A 27,844-nucleotide genomic window follows, 5' to 3' on the forward strand; every position below is an offset into this window, starting at 1 on the left:
TTTTGTCTTGGTTACGTCTTAGTTATGACACGTGGAATATTTATAGGGAGATTTCCATATTTGCCACTTGTTAGATTCAAATGTGCCACTCTTCTTGGTTATTTTCCGGCCCCGCTTGAAATTAAGTTTGGACTAAATAGGAAAAAAATCTAAGGGTCCAAAACTAAAAATGGAAATATATTCTCTAGCGCTCACTTGCTTTAAAATTAGGGCATACAATTAGGGCTGTAAATTAGACGATTAAGATCGCAATCTACTCGAGATTGACTCGGTCAAGGTTCGATAAATATTCGGATTGAATGGACTCGACTCGAATTCTTAATGAGTCGAAACGAGCTACTTGATACTCGACTCGAAAAGCTCGTGAGCAGCTCGAAAATATAATATATTAAGATTTTATTTTAAAAAAATAAATTATTAATAATATTAACATTTATATGTTGATTTTTTTTTAAAAAAAATACAATAAGGCTTTCATGTATTTAATGTTCAAGCTCGAGTTTGAGTTCGAGGATTCAATCTTGTTAAGTTTAAGATTTTTTTTTCATTTTGAGCTGCTCACAAGCTTCAGTTCAGGATTTCGAGTTCGAGTCGAGCTTAAAAATTTTAAGCTCGCGAGTTTTCAAGTCGAGTCGAGCTCAGCAATACTCGAGCTCGACTCGGCTCGTTTACACCCCTACATACAATACTAAAAATTAGTATATCAGAGATGTTTGAATCATAATATTGTGAATGGATGAATCATAATATTGTGAATGGATTAATTCTGAAGAATCAAATTTAAAATAAAATTTTATAATATTCGATCTATATTAGTTTTAAATAAAAAAAGTAGGGTATATGCTTTTATTCAGTTAAAACTATAAATGGATTTTGACTCGATCTCGACGGGTGTCAACTAGATCCTGTATGATCGAGTTTTTATTGTTGTATAACATTTTGATTTTGGTAGGGTTTTTAAGAGTAAAATCAGGTCGATTTCAGATTTAAGTTGAAAATAATTTATCCAACAATAATATAATTCATTTTTTTTATATATTTAGATATAACTGATATAATACCCTTCTATCTATACTAATTTTAATTAGGTACACATTTTACCTAATAAAAATGAGAATTATATATAAAGTATAAAGTGTGAGTTATTGTCTTAAAAATTGGGTTAAATGAAATTTTCTTTAACATAGATCGAGTCAAATAATAGATAGAAGAATATTATACTAAAATTGGATTCGGATAGACTAAAAATCGACCTATTTTTCATGATCCCTAATCACAACCGTTTAGTTTAATTAATAATCAAACTATCTATGTTAGTGTTATTAAAGTGAACTTTATTTTCATGTTCAGTTAATACTGGAAAACCTTAATGCCATCTTAATAAATATAAAATCGACATTTTCAATAAATATATTTTTAAACAAGCATAATTCGATAACTTCTACACCCTTCATCGAGCTCGAAATGAACTTTGAACAACTTCAAGATCCACAGAATTACAGCCATTAAAGAGATTGATGGAGCTCAAGAACTTTGATTTTCTGTCATGGGGAAACTGAACTTATGCAGTATCTTCATAACTGGTCTAACCAGGAAAATATGTTTTCCAAAGAACTAAATTCCAAGTCCTCAAGCTCGGAAATTCCGCAGGTACACGTATTGTTATTTCCGGTCGACGCCTCCGTCGTGCCGGGAGCACGGACTGAATTATCGGAACGATTCATTTCCGAATTCGCAGCAGCCTGAGATTCCACAGAATCGAACTTTGGTTAGGATTGAATGGACTAAAGAATCACGAAAGGTCAGTGTCATCAATTCAAATGTTGCTATCAATGAATTCATAAACAGCGAACTACCTGTACCTGGTGCATGTCTTCATCAATGTCATCTTCATACATCCTTAATCCTCCAGGCCAAGATCGATTCGTAGTAATCGTTTTCGGGGTCGTCGGAGTACAAGCTCGAATTCTCGAGTTATCGGCCGGCTCTTCAATGCTTATTCTATCATCGCTCATCTTAGTTTGTTTTGGATGTCGATATGAGATTCTAGAAACCACATATTCACCATCATGCTCTTCTTCTTCAGCCCCTAAATGGTACTGATGCATCACCCAATTCGACTTCTCGGGTTTACGAACTCGCTTCGAACGTTTATAGAGGACCATGATCTTCTTCCAGCCCCGGTGAACTCCGTTCTCTATGACAGGTTTGGTCTTTCCGGTCTTATGCCAACGATACTCCTCGGTGATGCTATATTGGCTTTGGATTCTCCGACGCTTTCGTCGACCGGTACCGTAAGCATTGATCGTCCGATGAAAGAAGTGAATACTGCTTCCGTCTTTCTTTGCACCTGCAGAAAATAAGATGAAATGCTCATTATAATCAATTTTGTGCATATACTAAAATGCATTAACTCTTACCAGGAAGATTCTCAGGATGAGTGTAGCAAATTCCCTGATCCTCCTCAAGCGTAGGGATAAAATCATCGATAAACGGGTGTGCTGTCGAGCCTCCAACGCCGCATTTTGCCGCTAAATGCTTTAAAAGCTCAGCGTCCGACGGATCGAACTTCACTCCGATTGGAAGGTTGGACCATTGAGGCGAAGGCTACGTATAAAAAGGAACAAAAAGTTTCAGCCTTCGAAATACATTACCGTGTACGTAAAGCTAAACGTTTCAAACTTACATCACTGTTAAGTATAAGGCGGTGACAGTTTGGACATTCACGATTTGCCTCACAGATCCTAATGGCATTCTTTATCGTCTTTGCAATTGATCTTCTGCTGCAAATGATGGGATATTTCTTGTTAAATTCCATAAATTTATCCCCATCGAGAAAAACCCAGAAACAAAAATCATCAGGATGTCAAAAGAAATGAGTAAAATCAATCAGAATTTTCTTTAATTAATTGTTTTGATCGTTAATTTATCAGCGTTACCTGGCCATGAACAGAAACAAGAGAAAAACAGAGTAAGAAGAAGAGAGTGTGAACGAAGCTTTTAAACTGTCTCTTCTGTGTACTTTTGGCCTTTGCTAGGCTAAGTAAACTCGGGCGAGAGGGAGCGGGAAACGGTTGCTTTGGGACGGTCTAAGAGGTTCGGAAAGGGAATGACTTTTATAGGTGCTTCGGTTGGCTGAACCTGATGTCTGGAGATTACTTGGCAGGTTCGGAAGGCTAGTTTGATGGGTCTTTTTGGTAATTAACACGAATTTCTACTTGCATCCCAAGCTAATATACAGGGAACGTTGGTCGGGTTGGACACCATTATCTCCATTCCAGTTTCATTAACCAAAAATAAAAAGAAAATAAAACTCCCTGTTGCTTACGCGGTAAGAGGGGTGAGTAAATAAAATCAAGGCTTAATACATTTTTTTTAGTTATTAAATTACTCTTTAAAATATATTTGGTGTCTAAAAATTATTTTTATTAATAATTGGTGTGTAATATTTTTCATTATACTTTTAGGTGTTTACAATTTTTTCTATATTAAATTTTTAGGTGTTCATCATTATATATATATATATATATTATTTTTTTATTAATAAAATATTATTTTTCAAAAGAAAAAAAATTTAAAAAATCAAACGTGTCGTCACTTTCCCTCCCACCCACCACCCACCACCGACGGCGAAGGGTCACCACCAATCAAGTTTTGTTTAGAGCTGGATGAGGAACTCAACGGTGACGGTCGTGTAACGTACGGACGGCTGTAACTGTTGAAATAGCCTAAAAATAGTAACGAAAAACATAGACATCCGATCATCATTCGCGGTGTTTTTCACAACGATCGACACAGTTTCATGGTGGGTGGGGGTCTAGGTGTTGGTTGCGGCAGTGAGACGGTTCTGATGGTGTCAACGGTGATAGCCACAGACCGACAATGGTTGATTGATTACAGAAGATGTAAAATTTAGGATTTTTTTTAATTTTAATATTAAGTTTTTTAAATAAAATAAAATTTAAAATTTTATATGTTTAACACGTGTCAGATAACGACGAAATTTAATGGTCGTTACGGTTCAGACACCTAAGTATTATGTTGAAAACATTATGCACCTATTGTTAGCAAAAATTCTTTAAGCACCAAATCATATTTTGAGTTATAATTTAGGTTATAACGGCCCAATTCCCGGGTTAGTGATTTCGAGTGAAAACTGAATGGGATTAAATGGACTAGGGAAATCATTTAAGAGTTTTGGGTCAATGTATAATTGTTTTGGTTTGGACTTGAGCCCAATAAGATCTAAAAAGAGTATTTTTAAAGTGTGCATCAAATGAAGGGATTAGTAGTGCAATTTTCCCCTAAATTATTTTAAAAGGCTTAATCCTTTTAATAGATGATGAGGTCATGGTTGATAAGCATACACAAATTAGGAAGAAGTTCTTCCATCTATTTTTTATTATTATTTCCTTGTTTTCTTCTTCATTCTTTACTCCTCTCTCTTTGATTAGTAAGAAACCTAAAGGTGGGAATTTGTTGGTGTTCATCCCTAATCCGAAATTAAGAAGATAAGTTTTGAAATTATTCTCAAGAGCTATATTTTAAGCTAACAACCTTGAGGTTTGGCCATGGTGGTCAATGTTTGGTTTTAGGAGAGTTTTGAATTCTAGAACTTTGGGAAAGCTCAAAAAACGTTTCTAAACCTTAAGAACCTCTCTTGTAACATTTATAAGCCTTTAAAAGAGTTAATAACTCATTTGCATTTTTTGTTATAGTGAGGAAAGTGGGTAAAAGCTCAAGGGGACAAGGCAAAGGAAATGAGACTCTTCGGTGGGGTTGTTTTTACAACTCCTAAGAGCAAGGTAACACATTTCTAACCTTTCTTTATTGCTTGTAGCTCAATATGTTTAGTTAGATGCATGTTTGAGTGTTTGAGCCTTTGTGTGCTCTTAGGTGGGGTTTAAAGCATGAAATCGGGATTTGTTGTTATTTATGCTTAAGTGACGACCTTTCATGTTCCTTACACGTTAAATAAGCCTTAAATACCAAATGGGACGTTAGGGGTACCTTAGGAGTGTTTTGGGAGTATTTTCATGAGAGAAGAGGTCCAGGGTCGAGGGTATCAGAATAGTACCAATATTGTTCTTCGTGGGAGGCTGAAATTTGAATGAATGTGAGGTGGTATCGATACTCATCAGGGGAGTATCGATATTGTTTGTGTAGTATCAATACTCATGGGTGAGTATCGATACTCGAGGTTACATTTTGGATTCCAATGTGCTATTTTGGTACCAATACTCAATGGGGTATCGATACCAATACTCAATGGGGTATCGATACCAAGGGGTAGTATCAATACTCCCCATAGGGGTATCTATATTGAGAAATTTTCTAAAACACCGAATGTGATTTTAGTATCGATACTCGAAGGAGTACTGATATCGAGGAGGGTGAGTATCGATACTCCCAAACGAGTATCAATTCCTATGTGAAAACTTGGGCATTTTTGCTAGCTGTTTCGAAAAAAGGAGTTGGTTTCCTTTAAGGGGTATACTCTTTCATAAGAATTAAAGTGGTAACCGTAACTAAATGTGTGATAACATAAGATTTTAATGATGTAAGATTCCATAAGACTTATGCCTTTGTTTGATACTCAAGAAACGACAAGGACACTCGAGTTACTTAATGACGCTAGTGTAAACGTGTAAGGATTATCCAAATAAATCCAATAGAGTGCTTAGGCACTCTAATACTAGTTGGATGATGTGTCGATGTTATGTGACACGGACACGTCCTGAGCACTCTAGAGGAATAAACTAGCCTGGTAAAGTACCGACACTTTATGACACGAACTTAACTTGATGTTTAGGGAGGCATTGTTGTTATATGACCAGGTCTTCCTTAAGTGTTGTAGTAAGTAAAGAAGGGTGTAAGTTCCGTAAGGCTAAGTGACCCTAAACTACACCATGATACTTACTTGTTTGCTTGGGTGTTGCAATCGTTCATGACCATATTGTATCATGCTTATACTTTGAATGCATATAGTATAGTAAGGTTATTTATGTGAAACTAAGCTTGTGATCTCAGTGTATGGAATGTGTTTTCGTGCACAGGTTCTTGATGTCGGTTCGAGGAATACGTCGTCGATTCATAGCTTTCAAGGCTTGATCACTTCCAGAGTACGTCTCGAGTGTCTAGTGGGCATATACTGTCATAGACCCTTATATGTGTTTGAGTCGTAAACTCTGTATTTTGAAGACTTATGTCGAGAGCTCCCCGTATTTTATATACGTATTATTTTAAAAGCGTATTATATTTTATATTAATGTTGCTCACTTGATAGATGTTTAAAAAAATGGTTGATCACTCATGTGGTTCCATGTGACATCGTAACCTATTGACTTTCAGGTTGAATCAGATTAGGATGTTACATATGCACTAAAGAATGTATTAACTATTAAGAATAATAAAAAAATGATTCCAATTGAATTATGCGATTTAATTTGATTTTATATTTTATATTTTTAATTTGATTTTAATTTAATTTAAATATTAATTTTATAGTTTGACCTAGTTTTACTCTTCATATGATATATATATATTGAATTAAATTGAATTAGAAAATAAAATTAATAATTGAAATAAAAATTAAATTTATTATAAGAAAAACTTAAATAAATAAAATCTTAAAAGTTAATAATATTATTTTTATGAGTCAAAATTTATTTACACCCGGTTTACACTTAAAGTTTGTTTTTTAATATAATTTAAAAAATGGTGAAAATTGTAAATCAGAAAATCAAATCAAATTGAAATTTGATTTTTATGTTATTTAATTTAGATTCTATTTTTAAAAATATTACAACAATACAATTCAATGATAACCTAAGTAATTTACCCATTAGAGAGAGAGGGGGGGGGGGATTTATTCTTCTTCTAAAATAAGGAACTGGTGTTCTAGCATTCATTGTATCAGCTAAAATGATACAGATAGATACTTGAAAAGAAAGAGTAAGATCATGAGATGCTGCATAATTCCTCATTTCAATTCATTTGCATGTCTCAAATGATGTTTTCCTCGTGCATTTCAACTTCAAAGAGATGCTTACAACATTGTTTCTAAGAAAGAAAACAAAAGAAATAATCACGCGAATCAAAGAAATCAATCTCCAAATATTACCAGAAGGCTGAAAATCTAAACCTGGAACCATGTTGTTCATGGAAACTTTTGCCATGTCGGTCCTGGCGAACGAGTCCCTCATCGACAGCATCGGCACCTCCGCGGATTCGCGCATCGAATGAGTGCCCAATTGACACTCTGAAAGAACGGATGTTGTTTAATTTCCGTAGCCCCACGCCTGTATGCAAGCCGATGCTGTGGTTCCTTTACGAGTAAGCCTCGGATTAAGTCCCTCGCTGCGAAGCTCACATTGGGGTGATCTGGAAATTTCAATGGCCGGCCGATTATGTTAAAGAGTGTCGTCCGGTTTTCGGCCCCCTTGAACGGGGTTTTTCCGAACAAGAGTTCGTATAGAAAAATCCCCAATGTCCACCAATCGACAGCGCTTCCATGGCCTTCACCTTTAATGATCTCGGGTGCCAAGTACTCGTGAGTGCCAACAAAGGACATCGATCGAGCATCGGTAGGTTCTGCAAGAAGCTCAGGGAGAACACTCACTTGATGATTCGATTCGTTCTTCATTTTGCTCTTCTTTTCTTTCTTAGGCTTGATCGAAAAGAAAGGCGGTCCGTAACATGCAGGCTGGATACAATCTGGCTGCATTACGCATGTTGGCTGCAAACATGCAGGCTGAGTACAGAATGATGGAGTTTTCGATTCCAGGGTCGAGTTTGATGATTTAATCAGTGTCGGCGAGACGGTACACCTAAGAGAGAGATCGAAATCCGAAAGCATTAGGTGTCCATCTTCTCGGACCAAAACATTCTCAGGTTTAAGGTCTCTGTAAATGATCCCAAGCATGTGCAGATACTCCAAAGCGAGGAGAACTTCGGCAGCGTAAAATCTGCAGAACAAAATAAGAATATCAATGGCATTTCGTAGCAGTGCTATATCGTACACTTACACTCAGTCCGAGTAAGAGAACGAGGAGCTAACCTGGCAGCTTGCTCTGGAAAGTACTTTCCAGGTTGTCTTTGCCTGAGAGCATGCAAGTCTCCTCCAGGGCAAAACTCCATAACCAAGCAAGAAAGCTTCTCTGTCTCGAAATGAGTATACAAGGTGGGAAGGAACGGATGATCCAAAGACCGGAGAATGTCTCTCTCGGTTTGTGCTCGAAGAAGCTTCTTTTGACTTGCCAAAAGAGCTTTATCCATGACTTTCATGGCGAAATAAGTGTTCGTGCCGGTCAGTACCGATTGATAAACACTCCCTATATCCCCACATCCCAGTCTCCTCAACACCCTAAAGTGCTTAAAGTCCAAGTCTCCTTTCCTTGATCTAAAAGCTTGGATTGCAGCCCATCTTATATCATTTGCTTTGTGGGGCTTGTAAATGGTACTGATCGAACAACTCGAGCCGCTTTCATCACTAACATAACTGGCATCGCTCTCTCTATAGATGCTTATCTTCCTACTCAATTCATCACTTTCATCACCACTTTCTGTATTGGTGAAACTTTGTTTTGCTTCAGCATAGAGCGACCCGGTGCGGTAACTACTTGAACGGCTCAGACAAATGCTTGGTTCTGATTGTGGTACAATGAGGTTGTTCAAATGCATAACACCGGGCTCAAGCTTTTCATATTCCAATGAACCAATGGAATTAGAACTCTTATGATCATCAGCGAGATGTTTGAAGGAAGATTTGCTTCCTATTCTCGGAATCTTTCCCACTGAATTGGAATTCACCTTGCTCGAATCATAATAGTGTTCACCAGCCATAGTTTCTTCAGATTGCAATGAGCCGATGGAATTAGAACTCTTACGATCATCAATGGGATGTTTGAAGGAAGATTTGTTTCCCACTGTCAAAGCCTTCCCCACCGATTCGGATTTCACCTTACTCGAATCATAATAATCATGCAGAGTTGTTTCATATTCCGATGAAACAATGGAACTACTACTCTTAGGATCATCAACGGGATGTTTAAAGAAAGCTTCACTTGTCATTGTCAAAATCTTTCCCACGATTCGGATTTCATCTTGCTCGAACCATAGTAGAGTTTTGCCATATTAGGCAATTCTTCACACACCATGTTGTCACAGGCTGATTTAAATGAAAGCTTTCGAGAACATATCAAACCATCTGGATGTTGTTCGATCCTAACACCATGATATGTAGACAAAGCCCTTCGTTTCGGAGTGTTTCGGTAATGGAGGCCGAGAAGGCCGTCGAGGCATCCCAGACGTCAAAGGAGGGCTATTGTTTCCCATATCAGAACCTGGAGTTTGATTCTTTGATGAAGAAATAACAAGGGACTCCATTAACAATTCAAGAACACCTATCAATGCCAAACCAAAGTCAAATTCAGCAAAGTTTAACTTCATATATATAGGTGAAGCCATTAATTGCAGAAACTAGCAACTTAAATGCCCCAAACATACAAAAAGAACAGTTACAGAATACAGACAGTCACATGCTAAGAATTTATTCAAAACCAAGAAATGAAGATTTAAAGTTGCAGTCTTAAGTTCAAACAAAATATAGTCACCAGCAAATCTGACAATTAAAGAAAACACTAAAATTACAAAGATACTAAGAAAAAGCATTAAACAGAAGAAAAAAAGCTTCATTTACTTGTATACTAAGAAAAAAAGCTTCATTAAACAGAAAAGAACCCATCATAGAACAAGGAAGTTTAAAGAGGCCAGAGCCAGGTTACCCGATCACAGAACAGGGAAAAGAATGCAGGACACGGTGATAATTTCCATGAAATGGAAAACCCAGAATTTTTTTTCTTCAAAAAGGAAGCTGTTCTTGAAGAGAAATTAGAAACGTGAAACAGCTTTCCTTTATAGTTTGTGGGGATTTTGCCTTGTTTCAGTGTTCTCTCTCTCAAAGAAACTGTTCAAGATCCGATCCAAGCAAGAGAAAGGAAAGAAAAGGAATCAGAAAACAAATGCCAAGAACTTTGTTTTAAGAAACAAAATTTAATTTTGTAATTGGAAGTTGATGCTCTCCATTATTTTTCTTCGTCGATTTTCTGGAAGAAAATTAAGTGGAAAAACAAGAGCTTTACTTAACGATTAGCAACTAAATAAATAAATAAGTAATATCAAGTACCTTAACTTGTTAACCTTTTTTAATTTAGTCCTTGAATTATTTTTACTCATTCAATCACATGCACTAAATTATTCTTTTTCAATCAATTTTTTTTTTCAAAGGTTCTCAATTTTTTTTTCATATTATAAAAAAGTAGATATGTTTTGTATTTAATGCATTATTTTTATTAATTTTAAATAATTATACATTTCCTAAATAAATTTTAATACATTCCCATTATTACTTTTTCGGCGGCAACTTGTAATATAAGGCAAATTTCAAAGAACAATTAGTATATCCATGAATTGATAGTCACATACATATTCCACACCCTAATTCCAGTAATGCATACCTTCATTTTCTTGTGGTTTGCATATTGCTGGAAGAATGCCAGTTTTAGATGTTTTATCTTTCCTTTCTTCATATTTTACAGGCGCATGTGCCCATTTTAAATATGTTTGTATTCGATATTTACATTCGAGTTTGAGTAACATGTGCATTAAGATTAAGGTATCGTTTCGATTTTTTTATGCTTCTTGATTCCAACCAGAATTGCGAGTGTTTTCCTTTGCTGTTGATTTGAACGATTGAATCGTTCTCCACATAATTTTTTAGGTTCGGTTATGGAGCATTGAACCCGGATATTGCTCGAACACAAGATCATCTTCCGTCCAACAAACAGTAATGGCAACGCCAACTGCAGAAAGTAGAAAACTATTGATGAATGAGAACGAAGAACCAATGGTTCAGAAAAGCAACCTGGTAGCATTGCACCAAATGTACATTTCAAGAAGAATGGCAATTGAACTAGAGCCGAATGCTCATGCCAATTGGTTAGTTATGGAAATCGAGTATAAATATAGAATAATTCTTCAAATATATAACAAATCTTGGACTCATTATCAGTCAGTCTACACATCTGTGTATTGATAAGTTCAGCAAATTACACCAATGACCATGGCAATAGTTGTATCTTATATGTTACAAAAGCAGAACGTGCGGTTTACTCCAATCTGCATAATACCAACATGCAATCCATGGTCAACAATGGAAGGAGGGAATTGAAGAAGTAATAGGAGCTGTAATAAGAAACAATAATTTATCTAAATAATGAGGAAATTCTCTTTACACCACTGTGATAACCAATCCGATGGCAAGAAGAAATCGGATGTTAGCATCAACTTTGTGAACATGTCAAGAGCTACTAACCTCGGAGGAGGGCGCTTGTGGTTTGCCTATTGAAGAATGTAAAGTTCTTGTTTAGCTATAACGTAGCAACCGATGAGATTTCCTGGTTCCATTATGAATTGTTCCTGAAATGTACCCATTCGCTTACTAGGAATATCAATAGAAAGATCTTTAAAGTTAGGCATGCCCTCTACTTGTAAGCCATCCCCGCAGATTAGAAACTGATTTCCGGTGATGAAGGATCCAGAGACACGGATTGCTACTCCATCTTGACCATGAGCACGACATTGAAGTTTTTCTACAACATGTACAAGCTTTTCAGGGGGCCAGTCACCAGCTAATGTGCTCCGGATACTGGACAACATCGCATGGATATCATTTGGACCAACAAATTGCTTCCCCGAGAAACTGAAAATAAAAAAAAGTACATATTCCTCTTAATAGACATGAACCAAAACTGCACAATGTGCTATCCACATAAGTTTAACCAAATTCAAAAATATTTCATAACTATAATACTTTTGCCATATGGACATTCAACTATAAAGCTTTAAATGGTATCCTAAACATCTTAATTAGCTTCTGCAAAAATGTTTCTGATCATGCTTACTCTAATGGTGTATTTATCACCATAGTAATACATTGGTTGGGAGAATAAATGTTAATTATCTTACATCATAATGTAGTTGAAGCCTGACGAGAACTAAAAAAGCAAGACATATGCAAAGCCAGGCCCGGGGGATTTTTCTACTGATGTACCACGAAAAGAATGATAGGAAGACACACTTGATAGTTTGTTACCTAAAAGTTGAATCTTCATTGTACAGGGTCCTTGCATGCTGCCAGTTTTCATCCGGTCCATCAAATAGTAAGTAATAGTGTAATGTCAACATCTGATCATGCAAATATTACTGTTAGTATTAAACATAAATAAAAAGATAAGATAATAATATGTGAATTCAAGTTCCGTTAACTTTTCTACATTAAATCGAAATTATTCGACTTAAACACCTAATCATAGTACAACCAGACCATCTGTTCTATCTTCCTCCAAAGTTTAGTGGGAAAAAAAATTCAATATTTTTCAGTGAAAGTACTCGGATCGAAACAAACTAATAGATAAATCAGGCAAGATCAAATACACCTAATTTTCTATTCTTGGTGGCAGGCCTTTCGACTATTAGCAACAGAAAACTGTTTTAACAGATATCAATATACTAACCACTAAAAATAATCATTGATTTTCTAACTTTGACCATCTAATCAGAAAGAGGGTTTAAAAAATTGGACTATATTTGAAGTTTAAAAGAATATCTTAAATTTCATTCCTACGTCCTATGTGACAATGGAAAAATGAAAAGAAAGATGCACTCTAGCTCAAACATAACTGTTCGAATGTAATGCAAAACAATTAAATAGTAGTAAATATACTCACATCAGCCAAATCTTTCAGTCTCTGTGTTGGATCAAAAACGCTCCGAACAAATGCTGCTAAGTCAACTCTAGCATGCTCATGCTTTTTGATAAACGGGTGGGAAAGAAGCTACAATCAGAAAAAATCAGTTTAGCATATTCTAAGTTTGAACTGCCATACTCTGTTGTTCTAACTCTTAATTATTTTATCTTCAGAAGTACCAGTGTCCAACACCTGTATCCAACACATATCCAGACATAGTTATGGGATATGATCCTTCAAAGACTCTCCAAATACAAATAAATCTTAGAAGAAAAATTAACATATCCAAGTCAGATACATGCCCATGTCTTAAACTCACAAATGAGTCTAGGTAACATAGGTCATATATTTACTGAGGAGTACAAGTTACCTGCTCTGCTGTTGGTCTGGCATCTGCATCCTTCTGCAGGCAAGCATCAATAAATGAACAGAACTCCAGTGAAAATTTGTCTTTCGGTGGTGATGGGGATGGATCGTCCAAGATCTTCCATGGAATTCAGAAACATTAATGTCAGAATAAATGAACTAAGAAATAATATGTAAAGTTTCAGGCAACATTCAATGTTGAAAGATTTGTATTAAAGGAAATGGTATATCACCTGCAACATGAGATTAACAGGTCCTTCATTGGCTGTATATGGAAATTCTCCAGTGCCGCACTCAAAGAGAGCAAGACCAAGGCTCCATATATCAGCAGGATAAGAATAGCTCTCATTTCGAATTCGCTCTGGTGACATGTATGTAACAGTTCCAACAAAGGTAGCACACTAATAACAAGTCCGAATCAGTTGTTAGACGTTTATAATAGATTTAATAACTTACTATCATCTTCAAGATAAACATCGGTGAAAATAACTCTATGATAAACTAATATAACCAAAGCTAATGAGAGCAAAAGAAAAAAGGAAGCAAAAATTGATTAACATCTAACGACTAACCATTGCCATTGAATTATCTAGGCCAGCACTTATGCCGAAATCCGTTATTTTGGGCTCCCCCTTAAGATTTACAAGCAAATTTGCAGGCTTGATGTCTCTGTGAACCAAATGCCTGACTCCATGCAAGTAGTTCAATCCCTAGATGATACAAGATGTGGTTTCAACTTAAAAACATGCAGCATATATAGGCCAGTCACAACCTTTTTCATTTGGAAAACCAAAACAGAAACAATATGAGATAATTATTACCTGCAGGAGCTTCTGAAACATAGATGAAAGGACTGGTTCTGGCAAACTTTTCCTCAATCTCAAGATATCTGCCAGTGACCCTCCATCCATGTACTCCAAAGCTATGCTTATTTGCCCCGAGTCGGGGGAATAGAAAGCTCCATGGAATTCCACAAGGCCCTCAGAACAAGGTGCTTCGCAAAGCGTTCGTATTTCTGTCAAAAGCTGCTGTCTTTTCTCCTAATAAGCAAAAATCAATGTCGATGTAAGCCAAATCTATAACCATGCTCTTCACTATCGTAATAAATCTAGCTGGATTTTAAGCAACAAATAAGTACATCTTTGCAGCAAAATTACCTTCTCAAATATATTAATTTTCTTCAACGCAAGAATTCTATGAGAGGGAATATGCATAGCTCTTTGAACAACACTGCTTGCACCACTACCTATCGCCCCGAATATCCTCATCTCATGAGACGCACACCGATAAGTCTTTTCACCTTGTTCTGTATCGTCCACGGGTGAAGATGTGCATTTTTGCAAACCAAGCTCATTAATGTTATACACTCCATATGATCTACTCAATAAGTTGACAGTTCCACCATCAGAAAGCTTCAAACAATTCCCACAAAAAAAATCATTTATGTAAGAATCGAAGGATAAAAACTAGCTTCATAATCACATTCAGCTCATCAATGGCGATGTTTACCATGTACGAATCATAAGGATCAAGTGTAGATCCAGACGAGAAGCCCTTCTCGGCATCGAATAATGGGGCTAGCTTCTTCTTTAACTCTTCTAATCCCGACATTATAATTCACTATGACAATAAACTCGACAATGATGCATTCATTCTCACACTGTTCAAATACAGAACCAATTTAATTTCTTATAAAAACGTGTAATAACATGTCTTAGCAAACGAACAATTCTATATCAAAAAATAAAACAATTGAACACATTTTGCTGGAAATTCACAAGGAATTTCAAGGTAACCAACCTTGATTCACTAATCTAACAAAAATAAAGGATAATTCTTCTGTAACTTCCACCTCATGATCCATCAAATGTGACAATTTTCCAAATCAATTTCACATGAAATCAGAAGAGGAAAAAAACATACACACAGTAAACTTTCTTCTAAACACTTGATATTGAATAAAAAAAGGGAATAAATTATAACAAATTTGGAAATTTCTATAATAATAACATCGGAAATTCAAATTCAAACAATTACAAATCAGAAAAGTAAATAATTCTCATCAGGTAGTTACTTGTTGTAGTGTCTATCTTCCCAATCAGACGCACAATCGAGTTGAGTTCGATGCAGTTATCTTCTCTGCGGTTCTCATCTTTTGACTAACTACAGAAAAAGACCCAAATCTCGATTATCGTGCTGAATCTCGGCCCAATGATCTTAGATTTCTGGAGACAGATCAAGCCCACCATTCGCAAAGCTCAAAACACCTAAATCATAAATGCCGAATATTCTCACATCAATATTTTATACTACAAGTGTAAAAATAATTTTTCAAAATCAATAAAATGTATTAAAAAATAATTATTATTTATTAGTAGAAATTTTTTAATTGTTGTTATAATCTATTAAATTTATATTTTGAAAATTTTAAACTTTTTTAATTGAATTAATGTCATTTAATTAATTAATATCAGATAAAATCAAACAATTTTGAAATATATGTTCTTGATAAAATATTACAGAGACAATAATTATAAATAAAATAATAATTGATTTATATAAAATTTTATAATTTTTATTTTATTTGAATATTATAAAATATGAAATATAAAAATATTTTTATAATAACATTATTAATTATTGTTATTATTAAAAAATATTTTAATCTTTTTTTTACTTGAGTTAGTGTTATTATATTTGTATGAACCAATTAATTCTAGTAGTTAAGGATGAAATGTCTCAGGTTTGAGCATAAAGTTTACAAAATATTTAATCGTTTATTATCAAATAATTGAGAGTTTTTTTGAACAATTTCTACTTAATTAATAAAAAAATAGTAATTTATTTTATTTAAGTTTAAGAGGTTATTTTACCCGTGTGATAAACTCAAATCAATAATTTTTCTTATACCTATTAATTGTATCAATTTTGTCCTCGAACTCATTTAATTACATCAATTCCATCATTTAACGATATTAGTTGTTATTTACAGTATTAATGTCAATATATGCGCGTTCATTGTTAAATAGTTGAAAGTTATATTTGAACATATATTGTCTGTACTCACCCACATTAATAAAAAAAAATTATAAAAGAAAGTTAAGCAAGACGCATTTTCAAGCTTCTTCTCTCTACTTATATGATAATTTCGAATCTTTCTTAAACTTTATATATATATATATATATATGAAACATTTGATGCATCTGTTCAATCATTTGGCAACGAATGCTCAATCATCCTGCTGTAGTCGTTAGTGTTCGAACATGTAACCTCTAGGAACAACAACAATTCTTTTGACCACTGAAATAAGTTAGTTCATATTTGAGCCTCCTTGTTAATCTCCATAATATAATTACCTTAACCTTGCATATACTTGTTGATTATATATATTGATAGGATGTTCATAAATCCGGTTGGTTCAGGTTTCTGGTAAATCCAAATCCGATCATAGTTTAACATTTCTCCATCTGTGGAAGCTCAGATCCACTTGGACCTAGTGTTTAGGATAAAAACTTGCATTTGACGTGATACAAATATATATATTAATATTATTTTTATTTGGTAAAATACAAACTAATTAAAAAAACTAGAGAGAGGTACTATAGCAATTATAACTAAATATGTAAAGTTAAATTATATTATTATTTTTGGATTGGATCGAATATTTTTCACTCCAAATCCGAACTTAATATGACTCAACCTGATCTTTTATCCCTAAAAAGTTTTGATGCTACTTACCCGAAACTGAATTTTCTTTTAAAATCCAGATCTATCAAATAGTTCGAACCAAAATATGTCGAATTTGAGTTAAATATTCATCTCTATATATCATTTTTAAACGATAAAGGATAATCCCCGTTCAAGATGAGGGGCATATTAGTATTCTCGTTGAAATTTTACTTAACTACTGCAAATCTCTCATCAAAAAAATCTAATGAATACCTAATAAATTTATATATTGGCAAATTGATCCTCATGCATGAAGTTATGCCATATTATTTAGCAATAATTTTGTAAGGCTCGTGATTTCATATTCAGTGAAGCCATCAACCTTCTATAGTTTATACGTAACCTCAACCCACCATTGCCAAACCTAAACCCACCGACTATGTATATATATATATATATATATATATATATATATGTGTGTGCGTGCAGCTTATACTATAAAGTAAAGAGATTCTTAATCATGTATTAGTATTAATTATAATTAACTTATAGGGATGCAACCATTTTGATTCTCAAACACGTCATGTGTGCATTTTTATCAGCTTTCATACTTTTCTGGGATTCAATCTTCTTTATCAACAAATAGTAGACCTCATCTCACCCTCTCTCAAATAAAACAATTCTCAATTAACCCTTCTCAAAAATGACATAGAACCCCTCATTCCTCATTTGGGTTGTCATGAAATCACGAGGGTGTTATTGAGATTCCAGTCTGATTCTTTCTCAGCTTCAACTTTCTTCAACTGGGTTAAAAATGATTTGGGTATTAAACCTTCTTAACATAACTATTGTTACATTGTTCATATATTGGCTTGGTCTAAGAACTTCCCTTTGGCAATGGAATTGTTGTGTGAGCTGATTGATTTTGTTTAGGATTGTTCAAATTGTGAAGATGTTTTTGAAAGTTTGGTGCTTTGTAGCAAAGGTTGTAACTTTGATCCTGTTGTTTTCGATTTGCTTGTTAAGGGTTGTGTGAGAAAGGGTATGATTAAAGAAGGGATTAAGACCTTTAGGAAGGTATTGGAAGTTGGCCATTTGCCCTCTGTGATTACTTGTAATTGTCTCTTGAATGGATTGTTGAGGTTGAATTTTATTGATCAGTGTTGGCTAGTGTATGAAGAGATGGGAAGAGTCGGGATTCGTCCGAATACGTACACTTTTAATATATTGACTAATGTTCTCTGCAAAGATGGAAATGCTGATAAGGTTAATGAGTTCTTGGAGAGGACGGAAGAAGGGTTTGATCCTGATCTGGTAACCTATAATACGCTGATTAGTAGCTATTGTAGGAAAAGGAGACTCGACGATGCATTCTATTTGTATCGGATTATGTATAGGAGAGGTGTGATGCCGGATTTGGTTTCGTATACCGTGTTGATGAGCTGTATTTGTAAAGAAAGGAGGGTGAGAGATGCGCATCAGTTATTCCATAGTATGGTTCATCAAGGAATTGAACCAGACATTGTGTCGTATAATACTCTTATTTCTGGATATTGCAAGGAGGGGAGGATGCAAGAGTCGAAGTATTTGATGCATGGGATGATAGGGATCAGGATTTCCCCGGATAGTTTTACTTGTCGAGTTCTTGTGGAAGGATATGCAAAACAAGGAAGCTTGGATTCAGCTTTGAATTTGGTTGTAGAGCTAAGGAGATTCAGGGTTTCCGTCTCTTCAGATATTTATGACTTTTTGATGGTTTCTTTATGCCATGAGGATCGACCATTCGCCGCAAAGATTCTCCTGGAAAGAATCTCTCAAGAGGGTTATTTACCTAAACCGAATATCTATAACGAATTGATCCATTCACTCTGCAGATGCAACAATCACTCTGCAGATGCAACAATCCATTCATTCTGCAGATACAACAATGTGATTGATGCATTGCTCCTGAAAGCCGATATGGTATGCAAGAGAATAAAGGTCGATCCGGTTGCATATAAAGCTCTTATACGCTCATCATGTAGAATAGGTCAAGTTCGAGAAGCAGAATCCTTGATGGAAGAAATGCTTGAATCTGATGTCCTTCCCGATCCGCAAATATGCAGGGCACTAATACAATGCTATTGCAAGCAATCGGGTATCGATAAAGCGGAGTTTCTATTGAGCTTCTTTGCCAGAGAATTCCAGATTTTCGATAACGAAAGCTATAATTTTCTTGTGAGAACATACACAGAGTGGCGATATGGATAAGTTAATGGTGCTTCAGGATGGAATGATGAAACTAGGATATGTACCGAATAGTTTGACATGCAAGTATGTAATAATCCGTCTACTGAGAGCTAAGAGATTGGATAATCATAAGTTGCTTGGCTCTCAACTGCAGTAATCGGCCGGTTGCTTATATATTTTGTACATTATCTTCTTATTCAAAAATAAATAAATAAACAATTCATGTATTCATTAGAGTTTATAAATTTTGATATCTATGTATTTTGAGAAATTGGTAAATTTGAAAGGTGTGAGAGGTGAAATGGAATAGAATATGAACTCAATAAAGGAATATTTACATTTGGCTGCCATTTTATTTTTATTTTTTAAAAATTATTCATTTAACACCTTTTTTTTCTCATAAATGATTTAGATTTACCAAGTCGTTATTCATGCCCTTATTTTGTAACAAATTTTGATCTCTCTATACATTTAGATCCTTTATTGAATAGATGTCACAAATTATTCGAGTACCAACTCATTTAACAAAGGATTAAAATATTTATTTTTAAATATTAAAAAGTATTATTGTAATAGAACTTCTATCTTTTCAAAATTGTATACAACCTTCAAAATAAAATAATTAGAAGTCACATTTAATAATTAAAATATTTCTATGCATCAATAATAATTTTGAGCCAACTCAACTTAGATAAAAGAATTCCCAAGAATCAGATATGTTGGGGTGTTTGGGGGAGGTGGGGGGGGGGGATGTTAACAAAATGAAAAGCCAAATTATTGCAAGTATACACAAATGTGAAAAAGAGAAAGGAAAGGAACTCCACAGCCGAACAAGAAAGAAAAGAGTAAAAAGAGGGAGAAATTGAGAAACCTGAAAGCAAGCAAGAGTCGGGGCTGTATATCAGGTTTACCTCCCGAACCAACCTCTCGGTGGTTCTATATCACTATCATTCATTAGCTTATCCAACACCACATTGAGGTCGACCGACTGCCCGTTCTCTGTTAATTTTCTGACGGTTGCTCTAACATAGTCCCTGGGAAATCCCATGCTGATTACTTTGTCGACAACGTCATCAATGGGAACCCTGTTTCCAGGTCCAGATGGAGCCGGTCCGCCACCAACCCCGGATGCAGTGGGCAATGCATGTGGTAGTATCCTAGCTGTCGGAAGCTGTGGGTAGCCACTTCCGGTAGACGATGGGAGCTGCTGCATTTTCATTGGGGAGTTACTGCTGTATTGCGGAGACGATCCACCATAACCATATGGTTCACTTGGTCCAGATTGTGGGATATATCCAGTAGAAAACCCGGTATCAGGCCTTCTGGATGGTGGTTCATGCATTTGAGGTGGAGTCCCAAAATACTGTTGCGAGGACAGAGGGCCACTGGGTGGTTGAGAGAGAGGCTGGCGTAGGTTTTGTGGATAAGTCTGAGAAGGAACATAAGATGTCTCTTCAGGATGGTGGCCTATGGGAGGTTGGACTTCAAGGGGCTGTGGTGGTTGGGAGTACAGAGGTGGAGGGGCTGGTTGATATGGCTGATGAGGCTGTGTTGCAGGAGAGGGCTGTGGCTGCTGAGCCGGAGGCATTGGGAATTGTTGATTAGGAGTCTCTTGAGTTTGGCCTGGCGGTGGGTAGTAAGCATCTCGCTGAGGAACAGAAGGAACTTGCTGAGTAGGAGGCATTGAGAATTGCTGATTTGGAGTATCCTGAGATTGGCCGGGTGGTGGATAGTAAGCATCTAGTTGAGGGACAGGAGGAACTTGGTTCTGAGGGAATTGGTCCGGATGCTGGACTGGATGTGGCAGATTTTGCTGGGAAACAACTGGAGGAGGAACAGTAGGAGGTGGAGGGGGTGGAGCAGATGAAAGTGATTGAGGAAAAGCGGCAGCCGGAGGAAGCTGTTGGTGAGACTGAAAAGGAGCAGATGCAGCTTGTTGCATGGAATCCATATGAGCATTGCTATGAGTTTCTGATGGCTGGTCTCTCTCGGTCACCTGTAGCTTTGGAAGCTGTAAAAGAGCTTCCAAACTCCCTTGCTTTTCTTTTACAACATGCACCTCTGTTTGCACCTGCACATGGTTGACAAAAAACATAAAATAATCACACAACACCGTGATCAAGTACAAGAACATGCATCAGCTAGCATTAGAAGCATACAAAAAATCCCAATAAAGACGACAAAATTCTCTCCCTTAACAATCCCACATAAACAAATATTTCTTGCAAGTAACTTGGTTTTTTACATGTGGCTAGAAAATTACTCCTCCTTGCAAGTTTCGTAAGTGCCATGAAAAAACACAGCCAGATTTCCATTCTAATAAGGAATTGCTAGTCACTAGAAGATCTTTGCAGCTGAATAACATGCCCCTAGGATTTGGAAAAGGCGAGCAAGAAATCAATCTTGGTTTTGGAAAGCATATATGATTTCTTCACTTCACTAATGGATGAAGACATACGAGAAATGAAGTCAATAAAGGTTTCAATTTAGAGAGACTGAGAATATAATAAAAGACAAAAGCAGTGCCTAGATGGTGTGATAACTCATATTGTTTATTTTCATGTCTTCCAACGCAGTTTACTAATTTGACTGCTATAAGTCAATCACAGCTACTTGAGCCAACAAGATACACAATATAGATTTACTTCTGAAGCTCTTAAAATCATCAATTAAAGCTGTGAGACTTGAGCTAACAAGACACAGAAACATCTAATTCTTCCTTTAAATACCAATGGCAACCAAAACAGAACCAAATATCAAGGGAGAATATATTTTAGAAAATACCATACCTCTTTTAAAATATTCTCTAGCTGTCTCCTTTTCCAATCATTGTTTACGTGATTGTTTCCTATAGACACCTTTAAATCATCCACAGAAGCCTCAAGGTTACTGGTTCTACTCTCCAGCTGTGTAAGTCGGGCACCGACACCTTCTAACATGAGCATCAAATTATCAGTATGTTTCTTCATGGTTTGGTCAATTGCAGCGACTAATGATGTGTCAACAGATTTTTGGTCCTTTTCTTGAATTTCTTTTACAGGTTCAAGTGAGTCCAGAGAACCATACTTCTGTCCACAGAGAGGAAAATGAAAAAGTAAACAGTAATGCAGCTGAAGAAACCCAATTGAATCTAGTAACTACTAAGAAATCAAGTTGATACTAATAAAAGTTTACTAATCTAACTATAAAGAGAAAAAGTAATCTCAAAAAACCCACATAAGTAGTGAGGTTAACTATATAAATATTAACTCCAGATCCACAAGATTATTATTCAAACAACATTTCATTGAATAAACCCGGAAAAATATTTCAAATCCAAGTAAAACGTAGTATGTTTAACTTTCAAAAGATTAACAACATATCCATAAGTTTATTAATCAAACTACTTTTCACAAAATAAACTCCCAAAATTATTAAAAAAATCCAAGTAACTTTAATTGAATCAATTCAATAAAATATAAATATCTAGAACATAAAGTATTATCCACTACTTATCACCAAAAAACCAAAAAGAATTGGAGGTTGAAGATTTACCTTAATTTTAGAATCAATATAACTCCAGGACCAGGGCTTATTAATAACTCCAGGGACATCAGGGCTAGTTGAAACATGTCGGATCGGTTGGAAATCATAGATAGGGACAATATCTTCCCTGTTATTAATCCAGTCATTACCAGCACTAAACCCAGAGTCTTGATTGTGAGTATCTTCGTTTTGTTGGTAATTAATCAGATCGATGTATTCTTTGCTGGAATTTTGGGGAGGTGAAGAGGAAGAATATGTTAAGTCCATTATTTGCTTGTCCATGAACTGCAATGTATTCATCAATGAGAACTTCAGTTATTTGGTTTGTTAATCTTTTTCAATGACTAGACTACACATTTTTATACCATTTAAATAGAATGATCTCTGATACACAATCAAATTTCACCAGTAAATTTAACAAACTGACATATTTCGTAAAGTAGAATAAGAAATACTTAAAAAATCTTATAATTAAGAAAAGAATATGTTTCTTAATCCCGTAAATGGAAATTTAGAACTCCTTCAAAATTGCATAGAAAATAGGCTTAATTAAATATAATTCAAAAAAGTCCATTAAAGGAGCAAACCCCAAACAAACCCATATATCTCTAAGATGAGCCTTGAGGCTCTAAGCTAATAAAGATTATCGGTAAAAATATTTAGATGTTGTTCTATTACCAACCAAAAAGTCAAAGGGTGTACAAAGCATGTATTAAAAAAATAGAAGTAAAAGAAGGCATGTGAAGTTGAAAAATCCATATATCAATGTATAAAAATCACCTCTAAATGAAACAACAAACTACAAAGAAAACAATTCTTAAACAATTGCTAGTACATGAAAGATGGAAAAGTCAGTTCATTAAAGAGATTCCTTTAGTTCCATATAAGCAGGTAAATACTAGACCCTTCTTGTCAGAGAGCAAATCAGTCGAGCAAAATATTCAGTTTCAATCCTGTTTTTGCTTTGATAATTAGAACCATCTATCTTATCAAAAAATAATTAGAACCATCTCTCTCATGGTTGAACAATTTGGCAAAATCTAACTGTTCTGCTTCTACTTGGATCAAGAGAACCACTTCTCAGGCAGTTAAAAGTTCAGAAACATGTTCAGTTTAAGTTTTGATTTTTCTTGAAACGCTAGAACTAGATACCAAGCAGCTAAAAATGACTAATCAGTTATTCTTACTCTTTTCCGGTTTCTAGAATGCTTTTACAGTTTCTCAATTCTAGCAGATTCTTTATTAATGACAAAAGGGAAGAAAAAAGACTTTGAAATCATGAAATTCTATGTTCAGGTGAGCTTGATTCAGACTTATGTCAAATTTATCCTGATAAATATTGACTCATTCATTTATCTGACTTAACATCTATGTTACTTCAGCTCTTCGTTTTTCTTAGAATAACCATGTCTCATACATATCAGAACATAAGCACAGGAAATGATCCTACAAGAACCATTCAAATACAAGGAAAACGAGGGAAAATTTAATGTATCCATGTCGGAAAAATCTAAATCAAGTAAACATTGCTTAATTATGTGAGTTCAATACATAAAGCTATTTCTCTATTAGAGATTGTTACTTCTTAGAATTTTTTTTTTATTGATTCTCACTTCTCAGACAGCCATTTTCACTACTGAGTTTACTTAATCAAAATAATCTCATTAATTATATCACCATCTTTATAGACTCATGAAGCTTTTAACTCCCACATGAAATCACTACATTTTAGCTTCATGTTGGAGTATCTCTTCACCTTAACATATCTGAATGCTTAAAGTTTTACTATGATACATTATAAACCAATAGTAAAATTTTCAACATACTATGCTTAGTATTATTATTTTTATTGACTTTTATCATTATATTTTTAATCACTTTTTTAAACATAAATAATAAAATCGATAACAGAATATGAATCCAACAACAATACGTTTCGCATTCACTCAGACCTGGATTCAATAACATGAAAACAAAATTCTTCCACGTCATATTCAGATAATAAACAATCAAACACTGACCCTAAAACTGGAGGTAAACTATAAGTTAGAACCCTAATCTATACTTTTTATCTGGAGATCGAGATAGCCATCCAAAATCATAAAAATTAAATTCAGATCTGAGCAACTGAAAAGAGCATTCATGGAAATCGAAGTACCTGACGGCGTCGGTTCGAAGAAGATCAAGCGATAGTCGCTCTTTTATTTATTTATTTATTTATTTCTTCGAGAAGAAACAAGATTTAAATTTCCAGCTATTTTTTGGGTTTCTTATGAGTATCTTTGCAGCGTTTTCCACGACAGAGGACCAAAAGAGAAATGAGATTGAATCAGATTATTTTATTTTATTTAGGATTAAGATAAAGTAGTAATAGTTTTTTGTTTGGTTAAATTATAATTTTTAATTATTTAAATGGATAAAATTACAAGATTATCACTTTCGTTTAATTTTTTTATATATTTTCTTATTAAATTTAAAAAATATAATATTTAACCACTTTTTTACTTAATTAAGATATAATCAATAAAAATTAATTATTGTTAGACTTTTAACGAGTTATTAATGTGAGAGTGTATATATAAAATTAAAAAAGATAAATAACTATTTAAATAAATTTTATTTTTTATTAAAATTTAAAAAATAACAAATTGGTCGAGAGTATTTATAATATATCTATAAGAACGATCTGAACCGATATAGAATCTCACCGACACAAATGAAAGTTTCAAACGTGTGACCTGTGAGAGCAAAATATAGACTATGCATTTGGTGATCGATGATTTTAGAACCGACTGCTCATCGTTTATTGCATAGTTGGTCCAACCAACAAAAGGAAGGTTGGTATGGTCTTTGGACAAGTCAGTTGCATCCAAACTCGATGGTTTTCAATTTTTTTAGTAGGGTTTAATTTCTTTTTATGACAAACTGTATGGTTGTACGTAGGATGAATGCATGATTTTATGTTAGGGACATATTTGAATTTATAAAATTTCAATGAATGAACTTAATCTTTTAAAATTTCAGGAGACGAAAATAAATTTTTTAATATAAAATTCAGAAAAAAAGTATAATATATGATAATCTTAAATTTTGTACGTTGTATGAGGGTTTCACAACCCGTTATTCCTCGTCTTCAATTCGATGATGCTTCTTTTATCTTTTATTTTGATTTTCCCTCTCTTTTATATTTGAGGTATTAATTGAAAAACTCTAGACATGGATAATCAAAACGTGACCATGTCCATTTTTGCATGGATCAAAGTTCCATGCATCAGTTCTGAGTATAAAATGTGAACAATTTAAAAAGTAAATAAAAAAGTATAAACATAATCTTATTCATTCAAATACAATTTATTTATCGAGAAGCATTTTTAATCAATTGAATTTAAAAACCATTTTAGGCCCAATTTAACTCGTCTTGAAATTGACTGTAGAAGCTTATTCGAACCCAAAAGGCCCATTTAAAACCTATAAAATGCATCTCCCACCAATCCTTTGCAATTCGCATCTAAAATCTGTAACCCTAAATCATCCATAGCCGCCAACTACTTCATTCCTGCAATTTCTTTGAAACCCTGTTTTCCGTTTCATTTTAATTTTATGTATCTTTTTTCTTTCTCACCAAACGATAGAGAATGAAAGAGATTAATGACGAGAAGGCGAAGATGAAGAGTGCTTTTTATTTCTGACACCTCTTGTATGAGAAAAGCTTTTCGAAGGTTTTTCCTTGAGCAGAGACAGCAAACTCTCTGAGCCTTTTCAAATCTCTTCATTTTCCTTTTTTTTTTTCTGGGTTTCCTTTGGTATTGGGTCCTGAACCAAGATAAGACCAGGCGGGGCTAAAAAAGCATTTTTAACACTAATTTGCAATGAAGTTACCTGAGACTGAAGTTCAAGCAATGGCTTCTCACAATTTGCAAGAGTCCAGCTTAAAGAGACGTCTTGCATATATATTGTGTACAATAGGAAAACAAAACAAATAAGTAGCTTCTATATACCTAGGCTTAATATAAAAAAAATAAGGGGTAAATTGTGTGTTTAGTACCTAAAGTTTCACTTTTGATATGTTTAGTACTTGAAGTTTCAATTTTTACAAAATTATATTTAATTTATACTCCATAACCACCAAAAATTAAGATATTTTAATTAAAATTAGTACTCAATTTTAGAACTTCTCCCCCAAAAAAATTAGTGTTCAACCATTAAACTGGTATATGAAATTTGTCATATATCATCAATTTTATATTTATTTTATACAATTGTTTAATTGAAGACTAAAATATTAATTTATTTAAAAATATAAAACATTTTTCATTATAAACCAAATTACTTAATTAAAAATTAAATTATTTTAACTTTTTTTTGGAATAAAAATAACTAAATATGTGTTTAAAAAATCAATAGTAAAATATTTTAAAAATTAAATTTTAAATATTTATTTATGATCATATAATATAAAATTAAAATTAAATAAATATAAAAAATTATTTTTATCATAAAAAATTTAAATTTTTTATTAATTTAATTAATAGGATTATGAAGTTAAAAATAGTGTTTATTTTAATGATTTAATATTTTATAAAGTTTATACTAAAATATATTTTGGTGAAAAAGTGATATAGGTTTTGTTGAAAAAGTAACAACTACATTGCTTTGCGACTGTCCAGTGGCCAAGCACTTCTCCAAGAGGAGTGGGTTCAATTCCTATGCACAATAGGGGTTAATTTTATTTCAATAAGATGGTGACATGTGTTACCACCTTATTGGTTGAATAAAAATTAAAATAACATTTAATTGTTGATTTTATAAAAAATTGAAACTTCGTGTATTAAAATGTACAAAAAATGAACTTTAAATACTAAACATGTAATTTACCCAAAAATAAATTCCCAAATTATGTCTCAAAGAAAATTTTGAGTGTCTAAAGATTTTGTTTATTAAAAATAATGTTTAACGTTTGCTTATACTTTTAGATGTATATCATTATAATTTTTAATATTTTAATAATAAAAATATTATTTAAAAAAAACTTAATGTATTTATAAAAAATCACAAAATTTTATTGAAATTATAAAATATAAAATTTATCATCTCAACATCCTTTAACAATCATCGCTAATCATCTCCGACCTTTACCGTTATCGTCAAACAGTTTAGTTTTAATCAGAATAACACGATGATTAAAATAGTGGTGGCAATGTGATTTATGTACATCGAAATCTATTGAAATTAACGAAGAAAAACG

The 27,844-nt window shown here is 34.0% G+C and overlaps 3 protein-coding genes, 1 non-coding gene and 3 pseudogenes across 8 annotated transcripts; 2 read left to right on the top strand and 5 right to left on the bottom strand.

Moving 5' to 3' along the window:
- Window positions 1–1,590: 1,590 nt before the first annotated feature.
- On the bottom strand, window positions 1,591–2,818 carry LOC120208367 (SUPPRESSOR OF GAMMA RESPONSE 1-like; the record flags this gene model as incomplete). The annotated part of the gene is made up of 4 exons (XM_039207654.1): window positions 2,687–2,818; window positions 2,421–2,607; window positions 1,857–2,350; window positions 1,591–1,742 (listed from the first exon to the last, which is right to left on the bottom strand). Coding segments are annotated over exons 1-4 (965 nt in total), but the record flags the coding sequence as incomplete, so codon positions are not given.
- Window positions 2,819–6,970: 4,152 nt separating this feature from the next.
- On the bottom strand, window positions 6,971–9,094 carry LOC120208368 (annotated as a pseudogene).
- LOC120208381 lies at window positions 9,058–9,684 on the bottom strand (annotated as a pseudogene).
- A 1,405-nt stretch (window positions 9,685–11,089) lies between these two features.
- Window positions 11,090–15,344, bottom strand: LOC120208372 (mitogen-activated protein kinase kinase 3-like). Of its 2 annotated transcripts, none has more exons than XM_039207661.1 (11): window positions 15,266–15,344; window positions 14,685–14,835; window positions 14,333–14,587; window positions 13,997–14,215; window positions 13,748–13,885; window positions 13,409–13,576; window positions 13,180–13,293; window positions 12,789–12,896; window positions 12,155–12,246; window positions 11,375–11,761; window positions 11,090–11,244 (listed from the first exon to the last, which is right to left on the bottom strand). In XM_039207661.1, the coding sequence occupies exons 2-10, from the start codon at window positions 14,784–14,786 to the stop codon at window positions 11,401–11,403; spliced, it is 1,557 nt and encodes a 518-aa protein (XP_039063592.1). In that variant the 5' UTR covers window positions 14,787–14,835; window positions 15,266–15,344; the 3' UTR covers window positions 11,090–11,244; window positions 11,375–11,400. The 2 variants fall into 2 exon arrangements, with proteins under 2 accessions (XP_039063592.1, XP_039063593.1); XM_039207662.1 differs by having other exon boundaries at window positions 15,250–15,328.
- Window positions 15,345–16,573: 1,229 nt separating this feature from the next.
- LOC120208465 lies at window positions 16,574–19,231 on the top strand (annotated as a pseudogene).
- A 584-nt stretch (window positions 19,232–19,815) lies between these two features.
- LOC120208370 (protein transport protein SEC31-like) lies at window positions 19,816–26,618 on the bottom strand. 4 transcript variants are annotated; one of them, XM_039207658.1, is made up of 4 exons: window positions 26,479–26,618; window positions 22,609–22,884; window positions 21,864–22,139; window positions 19,816–21,145 (listed from the first exon to the last, which is right to left on the bottom strand). In XM_039207658.1, the coding sequence occupies exons 1-4, from the start codon at window positions 26,545–26,547 to the stop codon at window positions 19,982–19,984; spliced, it is 1,785 nt and encodes a 594-aa protein (XP_039063589.1). In that variant the 5' UTR covers window positions 26,548–26,618; the 3' UTR covers window positions 19,816–19,981. The 4 variants fall into 4 exon arrangements, with proteins under 4 accessions (XP_039063589.1, XP_039063588.1, XP_039063591.1 ...); XM_039207657.1 differs by having other exon boundaries at window positions 21,864–22,142; XM_039207660.1 differs by lacking the exon at window positions 26,479–26,618 and adding an exon at window positions 24,758–24,875 and having other exon boundaries at window positions 19,817–21,145; window positions 21,864–22,142.
- LOC120208508 lies at window positions 26,258–26,355 on the top strand. The gene has a single exon (XR_005524319.1). It is a non-coding gene; the product is annotated as a small nucleolar RNA snoR1 (small nucleolar RNA).
- Window positions 26,619–27,844: the final 1,226 nt, after the last annotated feature.

This window comes from Hibiscus syriacus, unplaced genomic scaffold (assembly GCF_006381635.1).
Source record: "Hibiscus syriacus cultivar Baekdansim isolate YM2019G1 unplaced genomic scaffold, ASM638163v2 tig00016563_pilon, whole genome shotgun sequence".
Classification (NCBI taxonomy): Eukaryota; Viridiplantae; Streptophyta; class Magnoliopsida; order Malvales; family Malvaceae; genus Hibiscus; species Hibiscus syriacus.

Excerpts from the sequence above, each read along its gene's own strand:
- LOC120208372 (XM_039207661.1), bottom strand. The coding sequence starts at position 14,786 with ATGTCGGGATTAGAAGAGTTAAAGAAGAAGCTAGCCCCATTATTCGAT. Across the intron at positions 13,294-13,408 it reads CTGTTAATCTCATGTTGCAG|ATCTTGGACGATCCATCCCC; the intron begins GTGATATACCAT and ends ATTCCATGGAAG. Across the intron at positions 12,247-12,788 it reads GACTGAAAGATTTGGCTGAT|ATGTTGACATTACACTATTA; the intron begins GTGAGTATATTT and ends TTGCATGATCAG.
- LOC120208370 (XM_039207657.1), bottom strand. The coding sequence starts at position 26,547 with ATGCAAGACGTCTCTTTAAGCTGGACTCTTGCAAATTGTGAGAAGCCA. Across the intron at positions 22,885-26,478 it reads TGCTTGAACTTCAGTCTCAG|TTCATGGACAAGCAAATAAT; the intron begins GTAACTTCATTG and ends AATACATTGCAG. Across the intron at positions 21,146-21,863 it reads TAGAGAATATTTTAAAAGAG|GTGCAAACAGAGGTGCATGT; the intron begins GTATGGTATTTT and ends AACCATGTGCAG.